Genomic DNA, 13,196 nt, shown 5'->3' on the forward strand with positions numbered 1-13,196 from the left:
AGTGTGTTTATTATCTCACAAACAGTGAGCTGGTGATGTTGTGAATTTATCCTCTTTCAGGGCTCCCTGATTTGTGTGGCTCTCTCCGCCATGTCAGATCAATCACAGCCCCCAGGAGAGGGGTAGGAGTGAGGGTGACTTACGTCCTGCAAGTGCAACTCTGCATCGCACAGCACAGGGCTGTAAACCCTCAGGAGCAGCTTAGACTACCTGCAGGAGAGCCGATGCTGCAAAATACATTTCTAAAGTCGGTCGTTTCCATTGGTTTGCCTGTCCAGTCGGTTCCTTTTCTTTCACAGCCACCACCTTTATTCTTAATTAGAGACTGCTTCTTAATGAAAAACGGCATTAACTGGGGTCACAGGAGGGATGTGGCTGCTCTGGGACACTTGAATTACATCTTTGAGAACCTGCATCGTCTTGCACATCTGTGAGTTACTGCTTGCATCTGAAAAAATGGTTCATTTTGGCTCACACTGTGGCTTACATTCTTGACAGTGCAGTTACTTTCAATAAAAATGTAAAACGTTTAGTTTTCTAAGCAGCAAAAGTGGATGCAAGCAGCAAGTGTACGTGTACATTAAGCACTAATATCTTTCTTCCGACTGGCCAATGCGCTTGCTGGATATGTGAAGATTCTTTCTTCATCTTGCCCCTTTCATTCTTGGGCTTTGTCTTTTCGTTGTGCTGTGTTGCATTCCCCCCGGAGTGGGCGGAGCGGTGGCTCTGTGGCTAAGAATCTGTGCCTGTAACTAGAAGGTTGCCGGTTCAAATCCCGCAGCCAGCAGAGGGATCCTACTCCGTTGGGCCCCTGAGCAAAGGCCCTTAACCCCAACTGCTCCAGGGGCGCTGTACAATGGCTGACCCTGCGCTCTGACCCCAAGCTTCTCTCCCTGTCTGTGTGTCTGTGTCTCATGGAGAGCAAGCTGGGGTATGCGAAAAGACAAATTCCTAATGCAAGAAATTGTATAGGTCTAATAAAGCAACATTATCATTATTGTCATTATCCCGTTCTTTAATCACTTCCCATTTTCCTGTACGCTCCTTCCCCTGCCCCAAACTCCATCTCCATTCCTCGTCCGGGTCTTCCTCGGTTCGGGTCCTTCAGCTGCCTCGCCTTTCCCTTTTAACTCTCTCACACCCTCTCCCTCTCCCTGTCTCCCCCCCCCTCCCCTCCATCTCTCATTTCCTTAACTCCTGGGACCCGAGTGTCTGCCAAATCACGTTGGCGGATTAAATCTGGGCAAATTCAATTTCTGCGCCCTGCCTGTGCGGCTCAGAATCCGGGTCTGTGTGCAGGGCACAAAGCGAACATGACAGGAGCCTTGTTTTTTTTGTCACTTCGCCTCGGCTCATCTTTTCAGAGGCTCATAAAAATGTATTGATGTCCCCAGTACGGCAGCACAGAGGGAAAGGAGATGTGGGCCTGCGTGTGAGAGGAAGCAAGGAGGGGGGATATTAATGTCTCGGAAAAGAGATCTGATTTGATATGTCTCTCCCTATTGTCGCCGGGCGCTTTAGCCAGCCCATTTAATACTTTCTGGCTTCTAATCAGTCATCTTTAAGCCGCAATGTCGATGTGGTTGTGATTTTATGTCATTAGCCCAAGTTGGACAGGCCCTGGGGAGAAAGCACAGCCCTATCTTTCTTTGTTTCTCCCTCTCTCCTCCTCTCCTGAGTTTAATACAATGTTTACAAGCCAACGCATTGCTCTTAACATATTTCAAAGTCCCAAATGCTTAGGGCATTTCGCTGACAAATCAAATAACAAGCAAATAATTTATTTCCTGATGCCACTCGCTCTTAGTGGAAGGGGGGGAAGGTCCACCAGAATGATTACTTCAATAAAAAAATTATATCCCAAATCTGCTTAGCAATCTTACTTTGGACAGTAATTGTTTCAAATTTAACTTGGCCCAAGGGTTGGTGGATTGAGTGGCACAGAGGGAGGGGCAGGGGATGGGGAAGCTTTAAATCTGCAGGTTATTACATCTGCGATGTTTTTTGTTTCATCCACATGCGCTGGAACTGTCTCTCCACCGGGTTTGCCTTGAAAACCCAGTGAGGCGGCTTTGCGATCTGAGCAGACGCAGGGCGTGAAGGCGGAGGGGGGGGGGGGGGGTTGAATTGGGTGATGCAGCACCCTGGGGTGCCCGTTGAGACTGGGACGGGGACTGACGATGGCTCCAGACGCTCAGTGAATTGCACATACAGCCCCAACCCCAGTAAGACCAAGTCCCAGTATGATGAGTTCACAGTCAGAAACTGACCAGATCTTCCCATAAGAAATGCCTTACTGTGAGATTTTGATCATGCATTTTTTTTTTAAAAAACCACACATTATTCCAAGCACATATTAGCATCTCGTGAGGAGAATGTAGACAGGTTTAGGACTGATTCGTAAAAGCGATAGTTCCCTCCATCTGGTTTTCACACCTCTCTCCTTGGGGACCTCATCATTAAAGAGATACATATTTTAATTCAAGTGATTTGTTGTTCTTTTTCCCGCGATAAGCATGTGAGGTTGGTGGGCTTTATGTGACTGTCGCCTCCACTTATGTTCTCTGACTTCCCTCTCTCTGATTTCGTTTCTTGTTTTTAATTTCCAGCAAAAACCCAGCCCATAAGGACGGTGTAACTCCGGGCACGCCTAAGGTAAGCAGACAACCCTGCGCAGCCCGAGACAGATCCCGTCCTCTGACTGTGCTCAATCACGGAAAGATCCCAGGGCGAAACAGCCCTGAAATGTGGGGGGAAAAAAATGATTATAGGCGGTGAGCGTTATTCTGTACTTCTCTATTGCTATTCAGCATCTCCAGCTACGTTCCCAACACCTCGTTCACTTCACACATGCAAACAGCGCAGCGCAGCCTGGCGAAAAGTCATGTACTGCCTTTTGCACTCCCGGGCGCTGTGGCGCAGAAAGAAACACACACCGTGCCAGAGTGGCGCAACATTGAGAGGAGACTCCGGCACAGGCAGTTCTCTCTAACGAGGGCTTCTCGCCCCTAGCAGCCCCCTGCTCTCAGAAAGGTGATCTGAAACGGTGTCACAACAGCGGCTCTGCAGGCTTGAAGAGATCCTGTTTAGACACCGCAGTTCAAACCGGGACGGCAGCAGGGTATCGACCCGCTAGGAGCTTTATTCATCCCGCTGTCAGCCTGTCAGCCCAAGAACCTAAAGCCTAGAGCTAAACAAAGGTAAACTGGCCCCATGCTGCCAGACAGCAGCCGGGAGAGAAAGGAGAGCTGAAGTACTTAATAGTCTCAAATGGCAGTTTCTTGCAGGAATTCAGTTAACAAAATGTCAACGTCAGTAACCTGGTCTCCCTTTGCCTTTCCTGCTTTACGACACCCGGTTCTGTGGCGGCAGAGGCAGGGGAGGCTGACAGTATTTACCGCTCCCTGGCAATTTCAATTCATTCCGAGGAGGCAGGAGCGAAGGGACGGATTTATTGCACTTCCAGTACCACCTGCGATTCTGATCTTGTCAGATCTGGGAAGTTAAATAGGGTCAGGTCTTTCTCGGCCCTCGGGAGACAGACCTCCTGCCGACAGCTCAGCCTGCATTGTGAGAGCTAAGTGGTTTGGGGGGCTCTGTAACTCAGTGAGCTGCTGCCCAGCAAGTACTCAAGCCCCGGAAGGATTTTGTGAATTTACAAGCAATCCTCTGCTTCCTTTGCCGGGCCTTTTGCTAGCATTTTGCCTGCTAGCCTGCTGGCATTTTGAGGCCCAGTTTGGTTTTTTTTTTCCCGTGAAATTTTCTGTTTCCCAAAAGTGCAACAAAAAGTGGATTGCTTAGCCGTTCTTTAAAAATGTAAAGAAAGGAAAGGGCCGAGGACGTGCCAGGATCCCAGCAGAGGTTTAAAGAGAAGCACTAATGTTTTCTCTGGAAAGGGCTGTGTGGCCCAGAGAGCAGGGGAGACAAAATGGCACAGGCAGGGAGATTGATAGTCCTGCTGCCATTAAGAGGAAAATTAGCCAGTGGCGGCTATCTTCTCAGAGGGTGAAGAAGCCATGAATTATTTTCTTAAAGATCCGTCTCTCCAGATGATAATTTTACCTTGTAAAGGCCAATTTTTATGAGCTAAATGACTCAAAAGTCATCCTTTAATATTATGATTAGTATTTTTTTTTTTAGTTTAACTGCCACTGGGCAACATCCTAACCCCTAAAGACGCAGGCCTCTTCTTCCGGGAGGTGGGACATTGGAAAGGGAACAAGGGAACAGGGGAACCCAAATTGGGTGCAGCGAAAAGTCACTTGCTCTTTCGAAACGAGACTCGGATGCAGGACTGCGACACACAAGGACTGCTAAAACTACAAATGATATTTTAATGCACCTTTTAAAAAAAAAAAGTTGAAAGCAGGAACAAAGGGATGACTCTGTTTCTAGGTCAGTGTGAATTTATTATGCAAACGGAAGAAATCTGTCCAGGCGATATGATAAACAGCAAAGGGCTGGGAACGCATCGGTCTAACAGGAATCGTTTGGGGAATTAGCAGCTAAAGCGTGACTTAGCATCTCGAGCTGATTGTTTAGCATGCTGGCGAAGCGTTAAGAATTGAAGTGGCTTCCGTACAATTTAGAAGCCGGACGTTTTAATAATCTGAGCCGTGCTCGCCTGTAGACCGAGATCCCGACACTGGCCCTGGTGGGATTAACCCCACCTATTCCTGGCGGTCATTACCATGACAATTCCCGGCTTGTCACCTTAAACCCTAATCTCTCGTGTTCGCGCAGGAAGCACAGAGAGCGCCACTGTACGTTTGACCACCTAATCGTCCTTGTTATTTAAATTGCACACGTCGTCTCGATCAGACTGCTCGGCTGGCCCACATTCTGACGAAGCGCTCCCGTTGGATTTCAGTTTGCCTCTCCCGTTTCTGGGAGTCGGGAGAAAATTCAGCACGCACTTTGTCATCTTTTTTTAAGAAAAGGAAAAATGAACGCACCCGCACAGTGCGCGCACAGCCCCATCCGGACACACACACACACACTTCTTAATTCACAGAACTACAGGCGGGCCTTTCTCACCGTGCGCACACGCACATATACAAATAAATAAATCGCTCTCTGACCTTGCCAACCTAAAGCATAAAAAGCAATGCATAACACTTAATTTACTGTCTCGGCAAAAGAGGCCCGCCATTTTTCACACATTAATATTAGATTAGAGTTGTGCGCCACTAAAACATTTTTTTTTCTTCCTTTGATTAATTGGGCTGGATTGTAAATACAAATATTTTATAGCCGGCCCATAAAAAAGCCGCGCTTAAGACAAGAGCCTCTTACAGTATTGCAAACTGTATTTCCCCCCCCGCGACTCCTCCGTGGCTTCGTTCATTTGAAAAACGAGATATTTCAGGTCTCGGCCACACAGAAAGATGATGTCTGTCAAGTCGATGGTTAACCATGCAACCTGGTGATTTGAGCACTAGTCCAGCGGATGAGCTGCCTGCGTGTGCAGAAAGTAGCTCTGCGTATGTTGAAATAAATGAGTATGACATGTACGTTTTTATGATGTTGCATTTTCAGGTAATTAATATAAGGCATAATATGTAGTTAATAAAGCTGAGGAGATCTACAAGTAATTAACCTAAGAATCCAGAGGATTATTTTCTAATAACAGGGGTGATAACTACTGAATTGCAGGGCTTCAGGTTGTAGATTCTAGTAATGATTCCGATGCATTTTCGTAAGTTCTTGATGGACCCCAACACCTTTTTGGGGTTTAGAAATGGCTTCCCTGTCCCACTTGCATGCAAATCGCAGGCCGGCTGATGCACGAGCAGCTGACGAGCTTCCCTTCCCGTCTGCCTTGTGTCTCCACAGTCTATCCTGTTATCAGTGCACATCAAACGGGAAGGAGAGTCTCCCACTGCCTCTCCACTGTCATCTGAAGACATCCACCACTCTGACAGATACCAGGTGAGAGGCGCCAAGCCCGTCATCTACCTGTAAATTCGGTAGAAAGACACGGGACTCTTCTAGCTTGATGGGTGATTATTCAGTCACAATTGTGGTGTCACTCGGACGCCATGCGATGCATATTCCACGTCAGTGAAATGCACCCAGTACGAAAAATATCCGAGTCACGATCAAACACAGACAGGGACTGCTTGCATTTTCTGCCATTGCATGATCGCAGACGCATGTCCTGGTAGTGACCAACAGTGGCCCGTGTTAAAAAATAAAGGGGAAAGAGCACCAAGAAACTTTCTAAACTTTTGGCATGAACAGCATCATTTTAATAGCCCTTGCAAAGCAAACCATAAATATGCCACCCACATCAATAACAGTGTGTAATAATCCATTAGCCTGAATACTGGACGCACACTTCTGTGAACTCCTGTGTAAGAGATTGAAATACATTTGTATAATAAAATGTATATTATGTACAGTATATCTGATAGTTAACTGAAGACAGCTCCCTTGCCTTTAAGCTAGATCACAGCTATTTTACGAACCACAAGACTTCCATTTAGATACAGTCGGTTTTCACTATCTGGGCTGAAGAGCTGACACCTTGCACAGCTGAAATTCATTTTCTCTTAAGAAATGTAATCATTCCTATTTTTCCCTCGAGCTAATCTCTAATGTAATAAAGAACAAGTTATCATCCCTTGGACTGCTGTGTCCTTGACTTCAGTACTTTCTCTATGACCTGCGGATAGCTGGACTGCCCAGCGTAAGTGATCGTAGTTTAGGCTTTTTTTAGAACCAGTTTGGTTAAGGAATTGTTTTGGTACAAAAAGGCTTATTTTCCCAAAAGACAGTTTCCTTTTGAAAACAAAGCTTGCGATCTTTAAAGCTCACGATCTTTAAAGGTCTTGGAACTTATAGCTGTACTGGTCTAATGAAGGTTTCAGCTCAAGCATCTGAAAAGGGTGTTCTTTTAAATGCAGAGACCTGCACGATCTTGACTTTCACTTTCAGATGTTGGCCCGTTCTTACAGACAGGTGTATAGCATGCAGGGCTTTTCTTTAAACAAATGGGAAAAGGCAACTGTTTATGGATCTAAAAGACAGATGTATTTTGAAAAGCAGATTTCTTTTGTTTTGAGTAATGTCAAGAGTGTTTTCAGAGGTGCAACCCATGGAAGGTCTCATTAACAATCCTGTGTAGGCCGCTCTAATGAAAAAAATCAATTAAGCCTTTTTACTTCGAGTTCTAATCAACTTTTTGAGGCAATCTATCGTTTGTACTAACCACTTAGACAGCATATCATCATAATTCACACGTTTAAAAAAATACTATTACTTCAGCTTTCTTAAAAGAAGCTGTCAGAACACATGATATATCATCTGTTCTGGCATAGTTTGAACTGATGCCCACAGTCCACTGTCAATATGAAGGCATCCATCCCTTTGACTGCCCTCACTTAAGTCAGCAGTTCAAACTAACTGCGAAAAGCAAACTGCTGATACTTCTTTCCATTGGTTTTAATTCCTCCCCCTAAAATATAAAATTGGAGAAAATCAGTTACCATCCAGTCAACCGCAATTATCATTATTACTTTTTCATGTGAGAGATGATATTAGAAATTTACAGATGCCACATACCATTAAATTATTGCAACGAACGCCAGCCATGTTAATTATATGGTTATTTTACTTAAGGAAGTGCTGGAAACAATTTAGAAAATTTGAAAAGTAAATCGATCGTTTGCTTCAATAACACGCCTCTTTCATTTCACGTTCAGCCTCTTGGACCGGCCACTTTGTTTTTTTCTTCCTGCGCATGTAAAATGCGGCATGTTTAAAAACAAATCATTCAACGCCGATCTTATTGTTTAAGACTTGTGGATGATAATAATAATAATAATGAAAAAAATGTTTAATAACACAGCATCCTAACCTTGGTTTCCTTTAACAGCCTTCGGCGCGCTCCTGCCACCTACTGGCCACTCGTAAGACCACAGCTCTCACGTCTCCACGGCCGTGTTTCTCAGTAGCTGAACTTTCACTTTGTTGCCGGTCACATGACAGGAGCAAACATGGCTGCTGCTGTGGGATGAGCGGTGGTGTTGTGAAAGCCGGCTGTTTTCAATCCCTTTGCATCCTTCTTAAATTCTTAAAGCTGCCGCCCGTTTACGGGTGGTTTGCGCACCGGGCTGCTTTTATGATTGTCTGATACGAGTGAGTTGGTGACTTTTGGAGCCCTAATGCCTCGTACGGAGAGCCCGTAGTTATGGAAGAGGAGAAACAGAGCAATGGCAAAAGAGAAGTAGGTTTTTTGTTTACAATCCGGGATTGCGGCTCGGCGCAGTGGCAGAATCCAGCGCAATCCGAGGTCTAATCGTTAACAAATAGTGTGGTAAAAATACGATTCCGGAGGGTCGTTCTCTAACTTTTATTTCTTGTCGCTTTTTTTTCCTTCTTCCCTCCCTCAGACATTTTTACGAGTGAGGGCAAACAGACAAACACGATTGAATGGTATGTACCGCTTTTATTTCTATTTTACTCCATTCTGATTGACGTGCCGAACTTTTTCTGAAATCCTTAGCTGGGAAATTCAGGATTGTCCGCGTTTTCTGCGCAATTAGCAGCGTAGTTACTGTCGTGGGACCAGATGCCTTTGCAACCTGTTTGTGTTGTGGTGGGCGAATCAGGGTGAACGTGTCTGGTTGACTTGGTAATAAAAAAAAAGTTGTATTCATTTACAATGTTTTTTTTAATAATATGTTAATCACCCCCCCCCCCCCAACACACACACACCATATTTTCCAGAAGGCTTTTGAACTGTAGGTATTTGTTTTCTCCTAAGAACTAATTTGAATCCTAATAAACACAAAATGGAAACTTTCTCGATGAGCTAGCTCGGTTCATGTGCCTGACTTGTGCAAATAGGTGCATTACCTGCGCATATTGGGGAAATCCGAACACTGGAGGTTACGGTGTCCCATATTTGGATCTTTTTGCCCATCTTTTTGTCATTTACAAGTTCATTTCAAGTACTTTGCAACTAAGCACGGAATTTTGTGCTCGCCAGTACAGATACTTCTTCCTGTTCTTCAGTTGTGTATGATTGGGAAACCTTACCTGTTCATATTGTAGCTCTACCCAGTTAAACCCTGCTCCCCCCCCCCCCATGGTGATTCCAGTGTAGTTTTAATTTACTTACAAAACTCTTAACTGGTTTTGCATCCGATTTTTCTCCAGTATACTTTACTTGTATACATTAAAGTAAAAAAAAAAAACAACCCACATTGGATGTACACATTCCAGTAAACTTCTTAAAGGACTTGTCCCGATTGCTGGATATTGATCAGAAGCGGATTCTGTTGCAGAATCCCAGATCCCTCGATGAGCCTTGTGCTTGAGCAGGGACGTTCCCAAAGTCTGCTGCCGAGCATTCTGGTCGTCTTTCAGGAGAGACGGGAGAAGTCGGGATGGGTTACAGGCGGATCGGTGCGTGCGATTGGGGGGGGTCAGTTCCAAGCGCTCACCTGCAGGGGTCGCTGTTGCGGCGCCGAGGACGGGCCTGCCCTGTCTTTAATGCGAGGTGTCAGATCTCCAGCAGCCAGTGCACTCTGGTTTTGGCAAGCGATGGGAGTTTTTAAGCCCCGGCGTTCTGCGTGGAACAGCTTACTGAGTTAATTTGACGTGATCACACCTTTCAGCATTAATTAGCTGCACGGCTGTGCCTCTCCAGTGCCCTTTAGAATGAGACGTCCCCTCACACAGCCAGTGAGACCCCCTCTTGTGTGTGCTTGCGGGTCACAAGATCTAATTAATTTGTAGTGATTGGAAGTGACGGGGCAGTGCCAAACAGAGGAGAGAAAAACAGGAATTAATTTGAAAATAAAATGCCCACACACACACACGTACACAAAACAAGTGAAAGCAGGAGATGCTGTATACTCCTTGTGTGCAGCCCTGCCTTCTTCGAACCTGAGAGGTATGGCATCACATCAGACGTTTCCCCTTCTGTGACAGGTGAAGAGGTTTTAAGCAGAATTAATATGGCATAACTAGGAAGACCTCTCGCCTGTTATATTAGGTATTTAGTAGACCTATTGCAATAATGGATTATTATTAATCCTAGCATTCGCACGATCTGTGTGCACGTGTTGTAGGACACTCTTCTAATCTAGAGCCCTTGTTGGTACCGGAGGGGCCTGTGGCTGTTTCTGTGTGTACGTCAGTGTTTCTGTAGAATGCTGGCGAGTTGTGGCTCATCATCATCATCATCATCATCTCTAATGGCCTGGGTTCATTGTCTGGGGCGTCGATGCTCTGAATGGCCATCCCACGCAGGGAGGGGGCAGTGACCTGGCCGTGCTCCCGGCAGGTTTTTGCCCCAGCTCCCCTGGACGCGTGTCGGCAGATGTCCGGGGGGTGGTCAGTGTGGCAGAGTGCGCACTCTCCCACGCCCTCCGTGATCGTGTACTGTCAAAGCAGAAACAGGCAGTCTTGCATTACCACCAGTCCTGGGGCTCGTCAGCTCAGTAGATCAACTATATGTCATAAAAGGCATCGAAAAGGATATAAATATATGAATCAATGTCATAAAGGCCAAAATGCAGAGCGATTGAGACTCTTAAATTACAGAATATTTTTTTTTCAGGCCAGACCTTTATAACCACATCTGCTCAGAAAAATGTGGAGTGGCTTAAAGACTGCTGGTCAGAGGACTTTTCAGCATATTCCATCTTTATCTGATCCTGCAGTTTCAGTCCAAAAGGACGGTGCACCATAATGCCTTAAATTTGTTGCGCTCAATTTTAACTTGTCCTCATATTAAACAATGTACGTATTTGTTGCATTAATCTGAAGCATTTACACGCTGAGATGAAGCCTTTTGAGTAAGACCCAGCTTGTTTATAGGAGTCTACGCTTCGTGTGCCCGTGTCAGCGAGAGACCCAGGTGGTGCTCCGGACTGCAGTCTGGCCTGTGCAGATGAGGTGTTACTGGGGTGGAGTGCAGCACTCTGGGCTTCCTGGACTCCCAGGTTAATCCACATTTGTCCAAGGAATCCCTTCTGCCCATCAATCATCAGTAATAGAGCAGCGATCAAAATGAGATGTCGAAATTATCCTCACAGCTGCCAGCATGGATGCGGTTTAGAGGCAGATCCCTGACCCTTCAGGATGGGAATTCATTAAAATTAGTTTAGGAAAAGGCTAAGTGAATGACAACTCCCTAGCTTCCAAGTAAATTCATTAGGCTGGTCTTACACTCTGAGAAAACCAAAGAAACATTTAGTTAAGCTCATCTGCTTACTTCTTAAATTGAAGCATCAGTTTAGAATATAAAAGAGACTTTGAATTCATTTGGGTGGCACGGTGTTGAGCATTGCTGCATCGCGGCTCTGGGGTCCTGCATTCAATTCCTGGGGTGCTGTCTGTGGAGTCTGTATGTTCTTGTGCTTGTGTGGGTTTCCTTCCACAGTCCGAAAGATAAAGTGGACAAGAAACTGGATGGGTTGATGGATGCATGGGCTTGCTAGTAGTTATTTGTCATATACTGCCCTGTAGCTTGATCTGGTCACATCTCAGAAGCTAAACAAAGTTGGACTTGGTCAGGACTGAGATGGAGGCATCCAGAGAACACTGACAGCATCAGCCTGGTTGTGTTGGTGGACCAGTAGGTGGCACCATTCCCTCTGGACCAGAATTTTTCCAGACCCCTGCACCCCACTGCGGTGACCGAGGACACTGCTATAGGAGATGGCGCCCATGTGACAATGCATTAAATCAAGGTCCTGCCTATAGGGTGGATGAATTGGCTCCACCACTACATGTGACGTGCTTTATAAATGCATATATTATTGAGGTGCCTTGCTTTGTATGAACTATTATCTTATTAAATGACAGTGGCCCGTTGTTCTACAACCATGTCTGTTGATTCCACTTGCATCGGGATTATAGGTTAGGATTATAGGAGCCCAGCATCTCTCCATACTTTTTAGTGCTGCGCGTACTGTTTTGGGTGGTTCTGACTCCGTTTCTTACTGCTGTCACTTGCACCTAGACATCTAGAAGGGACGCTTTGGGTAAAAGCATCCGCCCGATGAATACATGTAAATGTTGTTGCTATGGCCGAGGCCAGCTGGAAGTGTTGTCAGGAAGAAGAGGCACAGTGAGCCAGGCCAGCCTTCATGGCAAAGTCTCTCTCCTGTTTTGCTGCTTTTCCCCGACATGGCGCCTTCACAAGCAGAGGATCTATTAACCCTTGACTTCTTGATATGTTAACAGTCGATGACCTCTGCTGGTGCAGGCGCTACGCCAGGGAAAGTGGCAAAACCGTACCTTTACGGCCGCACAACGGAGCCCCCTTTGTCCCCTGCTGCCCGCGACATGGTAAGAGCCAACTTCTGTAATACCTTCCCCGGATACCGGCAGATCCCAGCCTTGCCTTACTTCCGCCAAGCAGGGCGATGCTGTCGAAACAGAAGTTCAGACTTTCAGTGAAATCAAATGAGTGAGAGTTGTGTTCCCGCTGAGCCGCTCGGATAACTTTGATGCAGCGGTAATGGGGGGGGGCGTTTAATTCCAGTCACCGCAGTGCAGTCGAAGTTCTTAAATGTTCTCGATTTGCGTCTGCCTACCCACGTTCCCTTCCAGCCAAGAGAGCTTGCCGTTCCGGAGCTCCTGTGTGTTACTGCGGTTCCAAAGGGCAGTGGCTTCGTTTTGACGTCCACACCGGTTTCCTCTCGGTGCAGTAAAAGCCTTAGTTGGCTCTGTTAAAGCTCACGCCAACGTTACGGTTTATTATCCTACATTCTGAATCTCAGTGATTTAAAGGGGGGAAAAAAAAAATCCTTGCCTTGCCTAATTAATCTGCCTTTTCTTTTTCTATTTAATGGAGCCTCTCTCAATTACCATCACTATTACCTGGCAGAGATTATCAGTAACAGTCCTCCACACTCAGAGTTATGGCGCCTCCTTCTCCTTGCTGGTCCCCTTGGCCCGTTCAGAATCGCAGCCACCTAAAAATTAATGTCCCTGCACGCAATTTGCAGTTAAGAAAAAGGGACAAAGACTTACGATGTAATAGGCGCTGTTCTGCTGTGTTAAATTTCTAATTATGTGTGTGGGGGAGTTGTAAAGGGAATGGGAGGTTTGTACAGCGAGATTGGCAGTCCATCCCAAACCATTTGTGAGAGAAGGGAATAAAAGAGGGAACGATTCCCAGGGATTCCCACAGAGGATGTCTGCAGTGCTGGAGAGCCGCTTCTCTCGCGCTC

The 13,196-nt window shown here is 46.0% G+C and overlaps 1 protein-coding gene across 9 annotated transcripts in view; it reads left to right on the top strand.

The window, feature by feature from the left end:
* The window catches only part of rnf220a (ring finger protein 220a), a 162,538-nt gene that overhangs the window by 116,964 nt on the left and 32,378 nt on the right, over positions 1-13,196 (top strand). For 3 of the 9 annotated variants that reach the window (XM_088927602.1, XM_088927603.1, XM_088927604.1), the window contains exons 3-6: positions 2,610-2,655; positions 5,836-5,931; positions 8,397-8,439; positions 12,205-12,309. In XM_088927602.1, the coding sequence (XP_088783728.1) occupies positions 2,610-2,655; positions 5,836-5,931; positions 8,397-8,439; positions 12,205-12,309 (290 nt within the window). Of the gene's footprint in view, positions 1-2,609; positions 2,656-5,835; positions 5,932-7,972; positions 8,231-8,396; positions 8,440-12,204; positions 12,310-13,196 lie in introns of those variants that run through there. The other 6 variants (XM_088927605.1, XM_088927607.1, XM_088927598.1 and 3 more) reach the window with 4 other exon arrangements.

The sequence above is a fragment of the Atractosteus spatula genome, chromosome 11, assembly GCF_055471065.1.
Source record: "Atractosteus spatula isolate fAtrSpa1 chromosome 11, fAtrSpa1.hap1, whole genome shotgun sequence".
Classification (NCBI taxonomy): domain Eukaryota; kingdom Metazoa; phylum Chordata; class Actinopteri; order Semionotiformes; family Lepisosteidae; genus Atractosteus; species Atractosteus spatula.